The sequence below is a fragment of the Parasteatoda tepidariorum genome, chromosome 12 (assembly GCF_982258835.1).
Source record: "Parasteatoda tepidariorum strain Cologne lab strain chromosome 12, Ptep-v5.0, whole genome shotgun sequence".
NCBI lineage: Eukaryota > Metazoa > Arthropoda > Arachnida > Araneae > Theridiidae > Parasteatoda > Parasteatoda tepidariorum.
Genome location: NC_141766.1, coordinates 20527756 through 20549342, shown reverse-complemented (window position 1 = coordinate 20549342; position 21587 = coordinate 20527756). Strand labels below are relative to the sequence as shown.

Genomic DNA, 21587 nt, shown 5'->3' with positions numbered 1-21587 from the left:
CCAATAGTGAGATAAAGCACTTGGCTAAGGTAAACCTGAAAGAGGGTAATTTCTTGAAATTTTGTTGCCACCGGGAAGATAGGACCTTCACTTCCTTCTACTCTTATGCGAATATCTACGTCACTACCACAAAAGTAAGTTAAACCTAAGAATTGCCTTTTTGTTGCCACCAGAAAGAAAAGATTTTCACTTCTTCTTACGGGCTCCTTATATCTACGACAGTAGTGTAACCAGTGTGAATATTGGAACGCGACCCATATCAACGAAACAACACTTGATTGCACCTATTAGCAATAAAACAATAACAGCACAAGAATTACGCAGTAAAGTGTATTCCTCCGCGCAATTTCTTCAACAGGGTTACTTTTTCGATAATACTTTGGTGAGAAATAAATTCTAGGCAAGCATTTCAAGCGCTTTTGCTCAGCCGGCTGTACGTGGAGATATAAATTTTCAGGAATACAAACACAAACAGTCCGATTCATTGCAAGATTTGATGATATTCTTTGGTTAGCTAATTAAAAAAAAATCGTTTAATTTATAAATAATTGTAAGTATATCTAGTTTTTTTGTATAATTTTAATGATCTGGACGTTGTTTCAGAAATTTTATTTCCCAAAAACCAGTTAGCAGAGCTCCACTATTTTTGTTGACTAAAAATGTTAAAAGCTGTAAATATTTGCTTGGATTATAATCAAGTATAAAATGTGTAGAATCTTAAACGCTTTTAAAGTAGTCGATATTTTATTAAAAGGTAGAAGAAATACATGATTTAAAAACTAGTTTTAAAATTATACTGTTTGTTTTTATTCAAAATTTTCTTGTGGCAAATAATTAAATGATAATGTGTTTAATTTTTATTCAGTCAATCATTCATAATTGGTAGATGCAATATGAAATTATGTTTTTAATTTGAGGTGATATTATTACCCGATTATCGAAATATTTGCCTCAATTATAACCAACTGTAAAATGTGTGGAATATTAAACGCTTTTAAAGTAGTTGATATTTTATTAAAAGGTAAAAGAAATAAATGATTTAAATACTAGTTTTAAAATTCTACTGTTTGTTTTTATTACAATTTTTCTTGTGGCAAATAAATAAATAATTAAATGTTACTGTGTTTCATTTTTATTCAGTCAATCATTCATAATTGGTAGATGTAACCTAAAATTATATTTTTAATTTGAGGGAACATCGATACCTGTTCCGGCCAACTACAATCTTTTTGTGCTTTAAAAATATAGAAGGAAAAATTTATTTTGTTTCTCCTAGTTATACTTTTCCCCTCTCTGTGATATTTATTTAAGTTTCTCAACTGCCATTGCTGGATTGTAATCAAGACTTATCTGGAAGTTTTCCCCAATATGAAGTTATAGTCTAAAATTAATATGTTGAACTGATAATGTTAACAAGGAGTACATTTTAGATCTTAGGTGGCAAATCAAATTAGTCTAAATACAGCAGTAACAAGAGGAAGACAATTGTCATTTGGGTCCGAAATAAGGGGTCATTAGTCATTATTTGCTCAAAAATATTTAAATTTGATACATAAAAAATTTCATAATTGTAGAAAACTACAGCTGTTATTTTTGAAACCTAACTTTTAAAGTACCTTTGCTTCCACAATTTAGCTCCTACCTGAGTTATACAAGGAACTTAAAGTTACGAGTATTATGTCACATGCAATTAGTATTGGTGGTTATTCAGACCGGAAATTGCGATATTTGAACTTTAGCTATCACTTTATTGAAACGTTTAATTCTAGACGATTCCATCATTATTTCATGACATTTGATGCTAGTTTTTCTGAAATTATTTACCTCTCTGTTTTAAAGGAAAGTTATTGTCGCAGTCGCCTCTATTTTAGAAAATTTCCATGCTTCTCACTCTCCTAACGCAAAAACTCTTCAATAATAAAAATTTGAATGTTTACATACATTTAAAGAAAGGTTTTAGGACCATTCTAATATGAAACTGTTATTAATGTATCATTTGACTTTTGAATTATTTAATGTTAAATTTAATTTTCCTTTTTGTACCTAGTAGTAGTTCAGTTTTACAAAAAAAAAAAGCCTTATTTAGACTATTTTTTCGGAATCATGTATTCTTTCTGAAGATATCGTGTCCCATTCTATTCAAATTTCGAACTGAATTTGCTAATTAAATTGCAAAATTTGTTGTTTTTTGATTGCCATATAGTCTATTGTTACAGAACAAAAGAATTATTTTAATTTGTTGGCTCAATGTTAATATATAAATAAATATCAAGACAGGGTTCCCAAGGTACTTGAAAGTCATTGAATTTTGATGAAAAATGTAGAGGTCCCGAACAGTCCTTGAATCCGTTAAGGTCCTTGAAAAGTTTTTGATTTTCTCAGAATAATTTTCGCAAAAAAATATTATTATAATATATTTCCTATGAAAAAAGCACAAAATAAACTTCAAGCAGAAATGGTTGGAATCCCGATCACCAACCCTCTTTTTCTCGTTACTGATAGGAATTTTGTTGGAACTGTACAAAGAAAAGCTGAATCACCAAAGTCATACTTTGTTAAAGAAGGCAAACAAAAACTTCAACGGAACAGGAAACATTTGATTCCAGGATCAAAAATCTACAAATTCCAGAATAACAGAAGGAGCTTACCAGAAGTAATAGATCCACATCCTGCAGTCTTAACTCAGAGGAAGAATTTATCTCCGAAAACTGTTGTGACTCGCTCTGGGAGAACTATGAGAGCTCTGAATAGACTAAATCTTTAAAAGGGGAGATGTGGCATCAGCTATGCGAACTGTAACTTTGTGTTAACTGTTTATGTTAGTTCCGGTTTCTGTATCTCGTCAAGTTGTTATTAAATGTGTTCGTTCGTGATATTAGATCATGCTCATCTATTTAATTATTAGTTAAAATACATAACCACACATAAAGTGCATCTAATGTCATTATTCATATAATTCTTGTGAAGGAATCAATAAATGCTTCATTAAAATGTTTCCAGATAGTGTCATAGCAAGGCAATTTTCATGTGTTGCCACAAAATGTTCCTTCATGTGCTGTTTTGAATTGGGCCCCTATTTCAAAAATTGTGCTCTCAGATGTTTAGATGAATCTGACTACTACACTGTCCTTTTTGTTTTTTTATTACAAATCATTAATTTCCCACCTAAAAAACAAAGCATAATTAATCTTTTCTTTTTTTAAATTTATTTTAACCGGAAGTAACCAAGACAGAGGGTGCCAGTTAAGAGGTCGCACTGAGGTAGGTCCCCAGTGGGCCAGTCCATCCCTGATTAGTGGCAATTATAATTTTTTTGTGGTAGGTTAGATTTCATAGAAAAAAAATTTTTTGATGTGGATACTTTTTTTTTTAAATGAAAATTATTCTTACCAGCCAAGTTCATTATAATTTCAAATAAAAAATTACATAATGAGAAATGCCCATTTATATCCAATGGATTGATCAAACTAAAACATTAGTTTTGATTTATTATTTAAGTGGGAATGATATTTTTTAAAAACTTTTCTGGTGGTGTTATTGTTTGATCATTTTCATTAAATTTTTTTAGTTTATTAAATTAAGTTTTTATGCAGCAAATCATTATTTTTTGTGACTGCAGTGTTAACAACTCTCCTTTCAAAGAAAGTCGAATTGAGCATTTTCAGCGTATCTTCAGTTTGGTAGAACAATTAAATTTTTTGTCATAAGTTTGCAAAGAATTAGAAAAGTTTAATTTATTTAACCACTTCCCTTTATAAACCAATTTTCTTGTTTCTCTAATTTTTTTCTTTTTCATTTAGTCAACTGTTAATTTCATCAACTCTTACAAAATGTTCTGTGGTAGGGATGCTAAAAAAGTTAAAATTATTAAAAACAGTCTCTGTCATGCTAGAGAATTGGAATTCTCACAGGTAAATGGAAAAATAAAACAAAACAAAAAATTATAGGACACATCACAACTCAAAATTTTGCCTGAATTAGGTCATTAAATATTATTTTTAAATTGGGTATGCTAGATTTAGTTTAAAGCTTACAAAAGGGAACTTTTCACTTTTTAATACTTTTATTCCTTACATATGAGCTTTAAAAACTTTCATATACTAATAATGACACTTGATATAATTATATAAAAATAATACTTTTTAAAGTGATTTAAAAAAAGAATTATATTAAAATGAAATATTTCACCATTGTTGTAAGTATTTTTAACTTGTATAAGATTAACAACCTGAAAGTGTACTGCTAATTAATACATAATGCACTATCACAGGAGATAAAAATTAAAAATATGTAAAATTTTAAGGAAATTTCTGATCGCAAGCTTCAATTTATTTGTTGTATATAAATTGTTTATTTTTTTAATATATCCAGTTACATTTGAATAAATGTTTAGTTACCTTTGGGCTCAACGGCCCTTAATAGAAAATTAGATTGATATAATTTTTAAAAAAACACAACACAGTAAGCCAGTTATGCATTGCAATATAAGGACTCTTTTTTTTTTTTTTTTTTTTTCCACCCTCAGTGTTTTTAGTTATAATTCTTTTTCACAATGTTAATTTTGACTTCTGAAATGTTCATAATATTTTTAACAATGAATCTAATTGAGATAAATCAGATATAGCTAATATGTCTTATATATTATAGCAAGACTAAAAGTTATTTAATAAAACTAAGTAATATATATATAACTAAAAAATTGTTTAAATAAAAATTTTAAAACTATTTTTGTTGTGTTGCGAATTTCAGAAGAGGAGAGATGGGCTACCCTCCCTGCATTTTAGTTCTTTTTCCATATATATTTAATCTAATTTTATTTTATCAATTGGAGAAACAATTTTAATAATGAAAAATGGAAACAGCAGAAAAATTTTGAATGAGCTTGTCACTTTACAGAAAAACACTGATAGGTAAAAACTTTATAAAAAAAGTTTTAATTGCATTACAAAACTACAATAAAAAGCAAAAAGTTCTGTTGATGTGAAATAAAACTAAAGACTTGACTATTCCCTTTTGTTTGTTTATTTTAATGGATTTCAGAAGAGGGGAGTTGGGCGCCCCTTTATTTTAGTTCTTTTTCCATGTATATTTAATCTAATTTTATTTTATAAATTGGAGAAACAATTTTAACAAAGAAAAATATAAACAGGACAAAAAATTATGAATGAGCTTGTCACTACACGGAAAAACGCTGATAAATAACATAACTTTTTCAAAAGTTTTAATTGCATCTCAAAATTACAGTAAAAAGCAAAAAGTTGTGTTGATGTAAAATAAAACCTAGGACTTAACTATTCCCTCTTGCTTGTCCTTTGTATATTTTGATAGCAGCTACAATTCCTCTCAGTATATTTGAAAAAACGTCTCCCCCTTCTCTAGAGGATAATCCTCTTGTTTGGTTATGAATCAAGGTCAGGATTTAACGCTTCTGAGAAATAGCTACTCTAGCAGGCTTAGTCTTTCTACATCTTTTTTTTTTCCAGAGTGAGAGAAATGAATACAGCGCCCGCCGATAATAAAATCAGCCGCTTTATAAAATCAAATCGGTAAGATCCAAATTGGTACAATATTAATACATGTTAAAAACATCCTTTAATAAAATCAATGCCGCCGCATTTAAAATCAAAATTTTGACTACATAATAAATCAAAGGTGCAATATTTCAGGTTTTTTTGCTCTAATTTATAAAATTTTATTTTTTCGAAGTTTAAAGATTTTTTTAGAAGAAGCAACAGTTACTCACAAACCTGTGAAACAGGTGTGGTTAGCACTTTCCTGCAATATACATAGTGTAAGAGTTAAGGAAAAATGTGGGTGGCAAGCGGCGAGTTCATAGAAATCAATTTATCAATGTTAATTCCTTGACTTTAAGGAAGTTTGGAGAAACCTATCTCACTCAACAGGGGATCGAATTCTTATCTTACTTTTTATTGAATGAACCGTAGAAGGGAGAGAAGTTTCTTTTGTTATCTATCTTAACAGAGAACATGAATAGATTTCAAAAAACTGTCTGTGCGCATGTTCCATATTATTTAAGCCGTTTGAGTAAATTATAGTTAGAGCAAATATCATTTTTAAGTACGTTCGGTGTTAAATTTTATCTGCATGCCGAAAAGGAAGGTATTGAGTCTTAAAGATAAATTCGAAGTGTTGCAAAACTATGATAAGCTTCCTAAATGTAGTCAACGTGAAACTTCAATGGAGATGGGGCTCATAACTGTTTCAAAGAAATGATCAGCAATGAAGAAAATGAAATGGACGAGAATTTTTCACGTTACGTAGCTATTGACGATAACCTGCAAACATCTGGAGAAAAATCTGATTCTAAAATTGTTACAGACATCGAAAATTGCAAAGTTATTTCCCATCAAGAAATGGAGGAATCAGACTCAGAAAATGAAATAAACTCATCAGTGCCATCTTCAATGGAAGTCAGAAAAGCACTTAATGTATTGCGGCAAGCTTTAGAACAAAGAGGAGGAATATCAAAAACTAAAAAAACTTCTATAAAACTCTCAAATGATGTTGAAAAGTTAAGTTTAAATACTGCAACTCAAGCAACCATTGATCGGCTTTTTGCAAAACTTTTGTAAATTTAATCTTATGTAGGGCTTTACTTTATTAAAATAATTAAATTAGTTAAAATAAAGCAATAATGTGGTCATTATTTCAGCTTTTAAAGTGTGTGCATTTAGAATATATCGTAATTGATTATTTTTTTTTCAAATGTTGAATCGCCTCTTAATAAAATCAAAAGAGCATAAAACGAAAGTGATTTTAATAAACGACGGGCACTGTACACATTTTCTTAGGAGAGACTATTATTCTTTTGAAAATGCTGTTTAAATAAACATATAGTTTTTAATTATCATGTTTATCAGTGCAGGCAGAAAATTTTCAACACATTTTTAAAGTTCGATTGCTAGTTACTTGAATATTTGTTCACTGGAAAAAATTACTCAAATTCCAAAAAAGAATATGAAACAAACAATTGTAAAGGCGTGTGACTTTTTTATAAACTACGGAATTGACTGACTGAAGAAGTTTTTGCAAAATGAACTAAGGAAATTTAAAAATATCTATTCTGATATTTTGTTTCAGAATTTTCCTAACTTTAGCAATTCTCCTTGAGTGGCATATATATGTAACATAAAATGCTTCAATTAATCTTTTTATGTTATTCCTTTTCTTAATTTATTATTCAAAACGAAACGCTTTCTCACACTTTTAAATTCACATTTATATATATTTACATTTTAATCTATTTTTGGTTCAAGTATACATTAATAAAAAGTAAGACATTTTTGCTCTTTGTGGGAATCACTCGACCTATTTAATGAACCAATTACAATTACTAAGTTTTCCCTTATTCCCTAAAATGAAACATTTTGCAGGTTTACTTTGCGAGATTTTCCCTAGCTTTTATTGAGGAGCGCAACGATTTTGTTTCCACTTTTTTAAACGTTCTCTGTCTAATAATTGATAAATAAATTTTGTACCCTCCTTCCCTGCTCAAGACCCTTTTTTAACCTTCCATTCAGCAACGCCATTATATATATGTTGTGTGTGTATATCAATATATATATTTATATATACAGTCAAACCTGTTTATCTCTAATCTCACTGGAAAGACAAAAGATTTGAAATAAAGAGGTTTCGAGTTATACGGGTACTTTAAAAAAATTTAATTTATTTGAGAAATTCTATTAAAAGTGCTTTTATTGTTTTTACTAGAAAAATATAGGCATTTCTGTAAATTAAATATACGGCATACATCTATTGACATAACATTTTTTAACATACATTTAACACTGAAAATAATTTTTTGAAGATTTTTGACATATAACCTTATTTGTTTCAATTATTCTTTTAAGGCTATAAAGAGTATAAATTCCTCATAGCCAACATTTTCCTGGGATTCAAGAATAGTTTATAAAAATTCTACAGCTTTTTCTACCTCTTTTGCATTCACTTTTGGTTCATCAATATGATCTTCAGCTTCTTCATCTGATATTCCTTTGACATTATCTATGATTTCCACTTCTGTCAATGTTCCACATGTTGCCCGGCAGTTGTCCACTTTTAAAAATCTTCAAAATTAATGTTAACATTAAATCCAGATTTTATTGCATTCCATTCTGGCAAATCTGGCTCTGCATTTTCAGCGTCAATAGTTTCTTCTTCTTTACTGATGCCTTCACCATCTTGTTCATCATCTTCACAGCTATTCTTAAAACCATTTTGGATAGTTCTTGGAGAAACATTTCTCCAGGCAAACGTTAATTCTGATGTCATTTACAAGTTTTCGTACCAACTGTTTTCTATAGTTCACTTTAAAGCTTTTAATTATCCTTTGGTTGCAATTTTGGGGTGAAAATGAATTTCTATTATTATCTTTCTTATCTATGTTGAAAAGCTAACCCCTGGTGGTCACTACTCATTGACGAATAACGCCTGACTGACTGCCAGAATCATTGTATTCCTTTCTAGTTAAGGAAGTGCAGGGATAGTGATTGAAATTCCAAGAAACACCCCCAACTTGTTCATCCCTACTTCCTGTGGGCTCTCTAAATTCATCTCTGTCAGCAAGTTCTACTGATAAAGTTTCAACATTTGTGCTCTATTATTAGAAATTCAAGAAACGGAGGTTTTGAAAAACAAAAATTTCAACCTAAATATGAAAATACATTGATTTTAGACAGCGTATGTAGGGAATTTTAGATTTTGAGATAAACAGGTTCAACTGTATATGTATTGTATATATATATATCTATTGTGTATATATGTGTTGTATATATATAATAATATAATGAAGACAAAAAAAATAAAAGAAAAGCAATTAACTAAGAATAATAATAATGAGTTTTATTTACTGCGCATAAGCTGCAGATATATGGAACTCATAAAATAACTTAAAAATATTGAAAAAAACAAGGAAAAATATGTAAAGATTTTTTAAAGGAGAAGAAAAAAATGTTTTTAAAAACTATTCACAAATTAAAAAAAGGAAAAGATATAATCGCTCACATGATTATATCCGTAAAAAAAAATAGTGTATTGATGTAGAAAAAACAAAACGTATCAATGCAATAATGTGAGGGGCACCGTAAAATAAAATAAAAATAGTATTTATTAAACAAAAATGTAAAATAAAAAATGCAAAATAAAACAATCAAGCAAAAAAAAATTTTTTTTTTTAAAAATGCAGAATTAAACTCAAAGCAATATATAAAGCGAATACCAAAATCAAATGTACGTACACTTACAGGCATTTTTCAGAAATGATTGAAAATGATTTTCTGGAAAATGACCCAGAGGGTGTGGCTGCAAGACTAAGTCCCACAGGATACCTCCGTTTACGAAGAGGTCAAAAATATGTCATGTGTACGTTAGCATAGTTTTCGTCTAGAAAAGTTAAGGAATCCATGTTTTATCTATTGATTAAATGTAATGCTGAGGCTCTTTTTCTTAGTCTTACGCATTCAATTGCTCTGGGGGTAAAAAGAGTGTAGGAAATAATAGGCAATTTTAATGAAATGAAAAGAAAAGAAACCATGTAACGGTTTTCGAATTCTATGCTTATGTGTTAGGCAGATGTAGAGGAACATAGATTATTCTGCTCTCAATTCAAGGTTGTGGTATAAAAATATTACAGATTATATTAATGATTTTTATTTATTGAAAAAGGAGTAAATAAGAAAATAATTCTGTTTTTAGATGTTTGAAATATTTTATGCACATTTCAGCATGGCAAATAGAATTAAAAGAATTTGTAGTAATGTTTATTTATCAAGAAACAGATAGACGAACTCTTTCAAAATTTATAAAAAATCGTTCAGCTAATTGTATATAATTTAAAATTTATTTGTTAACTAAATTTTATTTTTACCATATGCAAATTCAATTCGGGCGAATCCATGACTAAAAATCTTCTAATATTTAATAAAGATTTTTAAAAAAAAAAAATTTTTTTTTCATTAAATGTTAATTTCTTTAAATTCAACCTTATTCATATTCAAATTTTATAATTTAAATTCAACCTTATTAGATTTTATATTTTATAACTGCCGTCGAACAGCTGACCCAATTTTGGATTTACGACTATTAATGTTCAACTCTGTTGCCTTGCAATTTTTAACCCAATCCTGAAAACAAGGAAACTCCTGGATCTAGTATTGGGAGAAATTTGCCTTTGTGTTCTATGATGCAACTAACCCGCATTTGCATTACATTGATAGCAAAGCCTCCCATGGTTAGCCCAATGGGAAGAGGACTTCATCTCATGATTTGTCTACAACTGAAGATATTTTTAAGGCAGCACTGTGATCGGTGTGAGTCTGGCAAGGATTTTGGATCAACCAGCCATCGCTGGGATTTGGATCCGGCTCACCTCATTGAAAGGCGAATGCTCTATCCCCTTGGCCACCACGGCTCTAACCTTATTAATTATAAAATTTGAATTATCCATTTTAATATTATTACCTTGCCCACATCCAGATTCTGGAAAATCCCAGGTAACTAACAAATCAAACACGCTTCCGTATTTCAATAAGAATACACGGCTAGTTGATTCCCTTCAATCTCTATTTACGCTTCTCTTGTCATACTTTGTAATCTGGGAAACTTGTTACAAGAACATTTTCAATCATTTTTGAAAAACGTTTGTAAGTGTCAATGTATTAATACATTTGAATTCACTACTTGCCATATATAATACATTTTGAGTTTTATTCTGTATTTTCTTGAATTTTTATTTTCTATTTTTGCTCGATTGTTTTATTTTGCATTTTTTGCTTCCTAAGCTCTATTTTCGTTACATTTTTCGGTACTCCTTACATTATTGTATTGATACGTTTTGCTTTGGCTATATTAATACAGTATAGTAGAGAACCATTTATCCGGTATCCAGATAACCGGGAAACCAGAAAACCGGGGGAAATTTTGCTCGATTTTCCCGCCATTGTAAACTAGAACGAAAAAAGCGGAAATAGAAGAAGTTGAGAAGAGGAAAATGTAAGGAAGGGAGAAAATTTTTTCCCCGTTTACCCAGAGAAACGTCATTTCCTCTGTGACCTTGAAGGCAGGGAAGGGAGGAATGTTGTATTTTTTTTCTTTAGGCCGTCAATCAAACTCAAGGGTGTGGCATGCTGATTTTGTTTTCTGCTTGATTTACGAGGGGGGTGGGGAAAATGCATTGCATGCATATCAGTGAACAGAAAAAGAAAAGAGAAAAATATATTTATTTGACATCGACTAATAAAAATAAAATCTTTTTCTTTTGAATAAATTCTCATTCTTTGGAAGTGCGGTATCAATTGCAAGTTTTTCTTGGTGTGGAATCACATCTGCTGTAATTAAAAATCTTGTTTTTATCAACAAAAAAAATAAAAGGAGAATTGTTTATTAATTTAAACATTGGATTATTTTATGAAGCAGATTACAGTTTTGTTTTTCTGATTCCGCTACGTTTGATTTTTTTTCTTTTCGCGATAAATTTCGCACTCAATAAATTAATTCTTTTTATTCATAAATTTTATCATTAGGTTTTTTTTTCTTTTTTTTGAATTCCGTTGATCTTACCTTGTTCCGGGTTTTAATATTTATGCTAGTGCCTTTTTTAACTATCGTTTCGGTTCGATAATTTTCAAGTGTTTTTATTTAGATTAATAAGTTTTCCTTTTATTTCATCGTTTCTCCCCGTATAATTAGGTATGAAATATATTACGTTATTTAATCATTGGTTTTGTTTACATTATTACATTACATTTAGGAATTGTAATTATTTTTAGAAAATAAATATGAGAATTTTGTATTTTTTAAACTTGATTTTCTTGTCTAAACTTTCAATTTTTTTTATTCTTTTAAATGTTATATTTCTACCATTTTTTTCCTTCTTTTTAAAGTTAGGAGTACCTTTCTTTTTTCTCTTACTTTATGCATTACACTTTTTCCTTGTACTTCGGGTTCGATAAAACATCGATTAACGATACTTTTTGGTCGATCCAGAAAACCAGGAAATTCAGATATCCGGGATAGTGATGGTCCCGAGCATCCCGGATAATTGGTTCTCTACTGTATTAGAAAGTACTATTTTTTCGGATTTATGAAGTTCAAGACTACAGCATGCTTGGTAGCTAAACACGGGGGGTTTCGTGTTCGGCTGACCACCTGACCGGAACATCTGCTCCTGCACCACAGAGCCCAAGGTCAAGAAAACTGAGATGGGCACAGTAGACCTTGGCCCTCTGTGGCTGTTGCGTCACTGAGTTTAGTTTCAAGACTACAGAGTTGAACATTGATATTTGTAAACTCAGAGTTGCTGGTATAAAATAAAAATATTTTCTGAGCAAAATGGTTTTGCCCACTCTCCATAGTATTAGATATCGAAATATGCAATATTAAAAACTATTTTTTAAAATTTCTAGACCCAAAAACTCTCTTATGTTAAAAAAAGATGTGGGAAATAGTGTACAATAGTTTTAAATTCTTTGATAACATTGAATCTTTTATTTAATGGCTGTCAAAAAAGTGAATACGGGGCCCATGGCAGATAAGTAACCAACAAAAGGTATATCCATTTGAAGTATGTGACAATATTGCTGAAAATAACATATTATTTTTTCTTTTGTATGTAGGAAAATAGTTTATCTGATGGTTATCCATAGATATTTGCTTTAATAACTTCATGATTTAAGATTGGAAAAAGAAAATACGGTGAAATGATGTTCTCTTTTTATATTGATATCAGACATAAATAAAAACTTCCAATTTGTCCTTTTTCTGTGAAACTTTTGTTAATTTAGGTAACAGAAAAATACATTTTCCTCGAAATTTTTTGCTGCTATAGTTGAAAGCTAATAATTTTTAACTTGTTACAAACAAAGAAGTTTTGTATCTTAAATATTAGTATTTTAAAGAATCTTAATATCGGACTTATACTTTTTATATTGGACTCTCGTTATATCTAGCTTTTACTGTATTTAAAATTTGTAAAAAGACAAGATCAAATTTTGATTTAAAGAATAAATATTTGGGTCTATGGAGAGTGAAATACTAAACTAATTGTATATGTTTCAAAAATTTCCAGGAGAAATTATGATCTTTAATTCCTTGCTTTTTCTTTATTTTTATTCTAATTGAGTATTTTTAATTTAATATGTTTTAAAATATATTTAGTATAATTATTAATCCTTAGTTCATTAATAAAAAAGAAAGGGGAATAAACATAGCAATGTACACTTACAATTTACCAAAAAATAAGTAAATAACAAAAGTCTGAATAAAATTAAATTTATTGTAAGAATTAAGATACTTTATTTTACTACTGATGATAACTTATACAGATAATTTGTTGCTTTCGATACTAAAACCTGTAGTTTTGCAATTTTTAACTGAACTTGGAATACAAGGATTAATTCGCTTTCAATTAGGACAAATTCACTTTCTTAGACATGGTGCGTAGCTTTTTTAAAAAGTGCTTATTTTTTATTTTCCTTTTTTAAAAGACCTTAAAGGTGTTTTTTTTCATTGAGTGTTTTTAAAAAGTGCTTAATTTTCCCTTTTTGAAAGTGAGATGTTTTTTCTTTGCCATGTGAATTTTCACCACTTATTATTCTAAAGCATGCTTTTCACATTGTTTTACTTAACATTTTCACAATCCATTTCAGTGTACCATTGGTCCGTAGCATATGAAAGCGTCAATCATTTTACAGATTGGGTGAAATACTTGAGAGTCCACGTGTGCGTACAGTGAGCTGGGTTCTGTGAGATTATTGCACTCTCATGTGCAACTAACTCTTCAGCATTTTACATGATATTTATTCTCAATTTCAGGCTTCATTTTCCACCCTCTGGAATCTCTTGATCATTTTTTAATGGCTAATATAATCAAAAAAAGAGTTAATCAAAAACTAGTTATTTTATCATGATCATGTAAAGTCTTTGAAAATTATTTTGCATTTTGTTAATGTGTATAGTGTTTAGAAATATTTTTTGAGTACTTATAAGGTGCTTATTTTTTGTTGCAAGATTTGGCTACACACCCTGCAAGAGAATATTAGAATTGAAACAAGCTCATATTTGCTTTCCCCCCTGAGGGGGTTTACCTTCTTTAGGTAAATACAGGGAGTCACGCCCCGGGGTACCCTAGTGATCTATCCTCACTTCCGTTTCCTCTTCCTTTTCTCTTACTTTCTCCTTTCTCTTCCCCCTTGTCGTGGTTGCCAAATTTGCTGGTAAGGGCTTGTCATCTGTGTTTGATTACCACTCTGTTGTGTTGGACATAGATGGGAAGAGACCACCCGCGTGTTTGCCGTGCGTGGAGACCCGTGTCCCTGGAAAAGGGGATCCTGGCAGTTGAGGGGCATCCTGGTACCCCAATACACTGCTTTGGCCCGTGCTTCAGGTAAACGGGAGGTGCATATTGACCTGTGTGCATCAATCGGCTAGTCTCGAATATCATCTGTTGGCTAGGGTCAAGCCCGCCGTCACTTACTGGGCACCTCGTTAAGGGTGGAGGCTGCTTCAGGGGTGGCTTGCGGGCGTATAGCTAGTGGTTAGCATCGGTGTTAAATAGCGGATTGGTGGCAGCACTAATTTGTTATTTGCATCCCCTAAGTTGGACTCCGTGGTGGGTGGTGCCGCTGGTAGCTGAAGTGATTGATATTTTCTATGGCCGAAAATAGTAGGGTGTTCAGTTCCGCACACCACTGCAAAAACAGCGGAACAACCTCAGTACCGTGTGATTACGCTCGATTTTTCTTGGTAGCTCTTACGAATCCGAATGTACCGAATACTTCTTTCAATAAAGTATCTCCATTTCTTATTCACAAGGCTCTTCTTTCTATACTGGGAGATGTCGCCTCTGTGAAAAAATTACGCTCAGGTGACCTCTTAGTTGAAGTCTCCTCGATGACACAGGCCAACATTTTATCTAGTTGTACATCTATGTGTTCATTCAAAATTAATGTCACGCCTCATAAGTCACTAAACACTTCTCGAGGTGTAATATCAGCAGCAGAATTCGTGAACGATGACGAAGAAATGCTTGTTGAAAACCTTGCAGATCAAAATGTCACCGCAGTTCGTAGGATTAAAATTCGGAGGGACGGTCATCTTGTCCCTACCAAACATCTTATCCTAACATTCAATACACCAAAGTTACCATCTTCTGTGAAACTTGCTTGGTATAATTGCCCAGTTCGACCGTACGTGCCAAATCCTTTGAGATGTTTCCAATGTCAAAGATTTGGTCACGCTAAAACATCCTGTCGAAGCAATCCAACCTGTGCCCGTTGCTCTGGCTCTGACCATGACGATGCTTCCTGCGAGTTGCCATCCCTCTGCATTAACTGCAAAGGGGATCATCCTGCATACTCGAGAAGCTGTCCAAAATGGTCACAAGAAAAAGAAATTCAAACTGTTAAGGTAATGCAAAATCTAACTTTCAATGAAGCTCGCCGTATAGTCACCGCCCGTACTCCTCGGTCGGGAGTGTCCTATGCAGCGGCAGCTAAGACTTCCCTGCGTACAGTCAGCACACAAACAGATACTCCACAGCAAACCAACAAGAAACCACTGTTTAATTTCACTGGACCTACCACCCGATCCATATCCATATCTCCGCCACCACAGAAAGCACCTAGAACAACTTCGTCTGAAAGATCTCGGCCTGCTCATAAGCAGTGTTCGAACTTAAAACTCCCCCCTAGTCAAAAACCAGGAATTTCTCGCAAGAAAAAAGACTCTAAATTTAATCAATACTCAAAAAAACCTACTACCAACAATCTTGAACCCATGGAAGATGAAATAAGTCTGCATCCATCGGATGATGAGTCACTATTCGATGACGCTCCGACTGTTATAACTTCAACATCTAAAACATAATGTCAATTTCTTTTATATCATGGAATTGTCGTAGTACGCGCAATAAGAAGTCTGACATCAAAGACATCATTTTAAAATATCATCCTACATGTTTTATGCTTCAAGAAACTCATTTATCTCCTTCTCACAGTTTCAACATTCGAAATTATGCGTGTCATCGAAATGATTACGTTGATGGTAATCGACCTACCGGTGGCGTTGCAATTTTTACCTCCACATGTTTCCCTTCATCTCGCCTTTCGCTATCAACTTCATTACAGGCTATTGCTGTTCAAGTTCACCTTAATATTTTGATTACAGTTTGCTCAATTTATTTACCTCCACACACTTCCATTGCTCAAGCCGATTTAAATTCATTACTTCATCAACTGCCCATTCCATTCATTTTGGTTGGGGATTTTAATGGCCATAGTGAGCTATGGGGTAGCTCTGACTCTAATGCTCGAGGGCGACAAATAGAAAGACTTATCCTAGACAATAACCTATGTTTGCTGAACCAAGGAGAAGACACGTATTTTCATGAACCCACAAGGACCTTTCATTGCATTGATTTGGCCTTCTGTTCACCTATACTTTTACCGTTCTCCCAATTTACTGTCGACGAAGATCTTCATAACAGCGATCATTTCCCAATCATAATTTCGTATTCATCTAGTGTTCCTATCACTACCAGACCCCCAGTTTTTATCTATCATCGTGCGGATTGGATTCTATTCTCGCAACTTACTGACATTACTGAAGATATGGTGACTGACAACAGTATTGACACAGCGGTTGAAAAAGTAACTTCGGTGATTATGCATGCTGCCGAATCCAGCATACCAAAAACTACTGCATCTCTCCCTCGTCATCGTAAGCCGTGGTGGAATGCTGAATGCGCAGCTGCTCATAAAAAGCAGAAACGTTTGTGGAGCATTTTCCGTCGTTCTCCTACCACTGCTAACCTTTTAGCTTTTAAACATGCCAAAGCCATCGCACGTAAAGTGAGGCGCAAAAGTCAGAAAGACTCCTGGCGCCGTTATGTCTCTTCTATTACAGCTACGACCTCTCCCAGACAAGTCTGGTCGAGAGTCAAACGAGCTAATGGTATTTACCGTGAATTTCATCTTCCGGTGTTTGAGAAAAACGGTACCATATATTCGTCCCCTACTGACATTTGTAATATCCTTGGCGAGGCATTTGCAATGGTTTCTAGACCTGATAGCTACAGTTTAGCGTTCCAAAGCTACAAGCAAAATGCTGAACGGACAACTATTAACTTTCATACGCGATGCAACTTTCATTATAACTGTGATTTTAACTTTACAGAATTGCAGAGAGCACTGTTTCGAGCTAATAACACAAGTCCCGGTCCTGATGGTATCACATATCACATGCTCCGCCACTTAGATCGGACGTCTTTGTCAAATGTCCTTATGCTATTTAATAGAATATGGACTGAACAAGCGTACCCTTCTGGTTGGCGTGAAGCAATTGTGATACCTATTTTAAAACCAGGAAAGGATGCTAAAGATCCAATCAATTATCGACCTATTGCGTTAACCAGCTGTCTTGGTAAAACGTTTGAGCGAATGGCTAACGCACGACTTGTGTACTATATCGAAAAAAATCACGTTATTCCAGATTTTCAGAGTGGTTTCCGTAAGGGACGATCCACAATCGATAACATTGTAGAACTGGAAACGCGAATCCGTAATGCCTTTGTTCGGCGAAATCATCTTGTCTCTGTCTTCTTCGATATTGAGAAAGCTTATGACCGGACTTGGCGTTATGGAATTCTCAAAGCTCTATTTGAAATGGGTCTCCGAGGTCATTTGCCTATTTTCATCAGAAACTTTTTACTGAAGCGCTATTTTTGCGTTAAGATTGGATCCAACTTTTCTCAACGATATATCCAGACTGAAGGTGTCCCCCAAGGCAGTGTTTTGAGTGTCATTTTGTTCATCATTCATATTTCACAAGTTTTACGTGTACTGCCACCTGCTGTCTCTGGCTCTCTTTATGTCGATGATCTGCACATCTCGTGTTCAGGATCCGACATGAGAGTCATCGAGCGGCAAATGCAGTTAGCAGTGAACAAGATTTTAGACTGGTGCGACCACAATGGACACACCCTTTCACCTTCTAAAAGCTCATGCATTCATTTTTGTCGTAAACGCACCCTTCATAATGATCCCGGTATCACCATTCGTAACATTGCTATACCTGTTGTGCCACACGCAAAGTTTTTAGGCGTCATTTTCGATAGTAAATTGACTTTCATCCCTCATATCAGACAATTGCGAAAACGATGTGAGCAGAAATTAAATATGCTGCGTGTGCTGTCAAATACGTTTTGGGGAGCGGATCGCATAGCCTTACTGCGTATTTATCAAGCGCTGATTTTATCGCGGCTTGATTATGCATGTGCAGTTTACGGCTCGGCTACAGCTTCTAACCTACGTTACTTAGATACGGTACATCATGCTGCCTTGCGTATTTCTTCTGGAGCATTTCGAACATCCCCAGTTGAAAGTTTATATGTTATTTGTCATCAATTTCCATTAGATTTACGTCGCATGCAACTGTCTCTGATATACTATTATCGTATCATGTCATGTAAATCACATCCTCTGCGCCGTGATGTGATATCATCAGATTTAGAGCGATTGTACGTAAATAGACCTTCACACATTCGTCCATTTTATTTGCGCACTCGCTCACTCATACAGACCTTTGATATCTGCGAACTACCATCTCAGTCAGTTGATCACTTTCTCATACCGCCATGGGTCATCTCACCATATCAATTTATTGCTCCATTTATGTCGTACAGTAAAACCAATGTTACACCCTGCATTTTCCAACAACTCTTCATTGAACATCGTAACGAATATTCTGAATACATACCAATTTTTACAGACGGATCAAAATCTGCTGGATACGTTGGCTGTGGTGTCGTCATTGCTGATGAAACCTATAGCTATAAAATCCCAGCTATTTGCTCAGTCTTCACAGCTGAAGCTTTTGCTATCCTTTTGGCACTGAGACTGATTTCCACGAGGTCTACACGGAGGTATTGTATTTACTCCGATAGTATGAGCGTTTTGCGCCAGTTGGATAACATTCGCAGTGAAAATCATCCAATTTTAGATCTTATTATTCATTTGCTATGTAGTCTCCACAGAAATGGGTTTCATGTAATGTTTTGTTGGGTGCCGAGTCACGTTGGCATTCCTGGAAACGACCTGGCCGATTCTTGTGCAGGTTCTGCCACTGATATCTTTCCATTATCTGTGCCTTTTACGGATGTTAAACTGCATGTTCGAAAATTTATAACATCTTTATGGCAGCAAAGGTGGGATCTCCAAACTCTCAATAAGCTACATAGTGTTAAAACCAATTTGGACCATTTGCCTGTTCTGCATCTGCGTAGTTCAGACGTTAAACTCACTCGACTGCGAATCGGTCACACCCGGTTAACGCATCTTCATTTGCTGTTCGGAGAACCTCCCCCTGAATGCAGTACCTGTAACGTTCCTCTCACAATTCATCATATTTTAATAACGTGTCCATGTTTTAATCAACATCGTTTAAAGTTATTTGGTAGTTCCATTTTATGCATTCAAGATTTGTTGGATGACATTCACCATCCTAACATTTTTGCATTTTTACGTGTCGTTGGCATTTTTAACAGCATATAAAAGTCTTAACACATCTACTGTTTTATACACTCTTGTAAATATCTTACCACCTTTGTACATTTTACCCACTTCGTGCGTTTTATACTGTATTCATACCTTTTATCTGATTTTAATTAGATTATCTTGTCTTAATCACCCACTAGTACTATTTTATCAATTATAATTGTGTTAGAATTAAATTTTGTATGCACTTAGGTTTTTAAATGGATTCACCGTATTGTTTGGCGCAGCATGTCCTCATCTGGACCTTGCGCCACTAAACCCTACATTCAATTCAATTCAATTCATATTTGCTTTCCATTAGTAGAAAAAAAACATGAAAATATTGCTAACGCATTACATGATCCCTCTACCATGGAAAGTGTACGCCGGAACTGTTGTCAGTGTAAATTGAAAGCAGTATACAAATTAACATAGGAATTCAAACCCAAATTTCATTAATGGGAAGTGAAAGTTAAATCGTTTATCGTATAAGGCATATTAGCTCTGGAATATTTATTATTAAAGTTTTAAAAAACAATATAAAAATTTTAATGCAATATTATAACGTACTACATGCTGATCAGAGTAGTTGCTGAGCAGTTCTACCATTCCTTCATCTGACAATTTTAACCCCTTCTCTGTCAGATTTCTTTTTTAATTTCCTACTCAAAAAAGGCATTTTTTTAATTGCTGAAAGTTAATACAGTACAGAACCCGTTATCCGGAAATCGGAAAACCAAAAAACCGGAACAAAATTCAATAAATTTCCCTGCCATTTTTTAAAAAAAAAAATTTTTTTTTTCCTCTTAAGATTTTAGGATTTTTCTTTCTTTTTTGAAAGATGTTTACCTTACCATCATTTTATAAATAATTATTAGTGTATTACTTCATTGGTTTTTCTTTTTTAAGATTATTTCCAAATACTTTTATTTTTTGTTGGGTTTAGCAATAAAAAAAAAACAGCTTTTTGTAGCGATTCAGAAAACCGGAAAAATCAGTTATACGGAATAGTGATGGTCCCGATCGTTCCGGATAATCGGTTCCCTACTGTATATAAATATTTTCGTCAGCAAGCAGTTTTTTGCTTGACCTATTGGTAGTGAAATATGATACCAGTTTTCTCAGCAATGCACTAAAGTTTTATCTTAAAGAAATACACTCTGTGATAACATATTAATTAACTCAATTGCTTTAAGGTGTTTCAGATAAATATCTGCATTAACTAATTATTAAAATTAGGTAAAGAAATATTTTGGGAAATAATTTTTCAACCTTATACATCACAACTATTTTGACATGCAACAGTAACACTAATGAAAGCAAAATTACAGAAAGTACAAAATGATTTTGATTTTAATTCAAGGTGGGAAATCTCACTGCATAAATTGTGAAGTAAGTGGGACTAGTTGTATCATTTCTAAGCAATATTCAAAAATAATCACGAGATTTAAAAAGACTTGTAAATAGCAATAAGTTAAATTTCAATGATGCATTTTTTCTCTTTGTCGCATGGCATGCAACGTCTACCATACAGGCACAAAAACGTTGATCATATGAGATGCAATGCCGACAGAGAACTGGTTAAAGAAGCTGAGTTTATGATAATACGAATAAATAAAATTTGGCATATAAAATAAATTCTTATTTTTGCAAGTTTTATTAAAAACATTTTCTCGACTAGAAGTTGAACTTTTCCAACAAAAGCAGAAATTACAATTGTGATTTCTATGCACATGAATATTTTTAAGAAAAAGATGTATTTATAATTAAATAAGTGGAAAAACTATTGGCGATCGAAATGGGCTGCAGGTGGCATAGAGCAGAACTCTACCTGTGGCAACACTTCACATTATTTTTATTAAATAAAAGGGAACGATATTAAGAAAAGGGAAAATATCGTAGTACCTTCCTATACTACTGAAAAGAGGAGGAGAGGGACTACTGGTGCCGCCCTTGGAATTATTTCAGGGCTGGTTTTAACTGGGCAGTGGTTCACGAGAAACTTTTTAAAAAAACGTTACAAAACAGGGCCAACTT

At 32.8% G+C, this 21587-nt stretch overlaps 2 protein-coding genes across 4 annotated transcripts in view; both read left to right on the top strand.

Moving 5' to 3' along the window:
• Nucleotides 1-232: 232 nt before the first annotated feature.
• Nucleotides 233-21587, top strand: part of LOC107447773 (pantothenate kinase 3 fbl) — a 51163-nt gene continuing 29808 nt past the window's right edge. The window contains exon 1 of one of the 3 annotated variants that reach the window (XM_087156014.1): nt 233-550. The gene's annotated coding sequence lies outside the window, so the exon portion shown is untranslated. The remainder of the gene's footprint in view (nt 551-21587) is intronic. The other 2 variants (XM_071188365.2, XM_016062782.3) reach the window with 2 other exon arrangements.
• LOC147800968 (uncharacterized) lies at nt 14671-15885 on the top strand. Its single transcript, XM_087155701.1, has one exon. It carries the CDS (start codon nt 14671-14673, stop codon nt 15883-15885), a length of 1215 nt encoding a protein of 404 aa, XP_087011827.1.

Bases quoted from the DNA above. Each gene is read 5' to 3' on its own strand.
- LOC147800968 (XM_087155701.1), top strand. From the start codon at position 14,671: ATGGCCGAAAATAGTAGGGTGTTCAGTTCCGCACACCACTGCAAAAAC.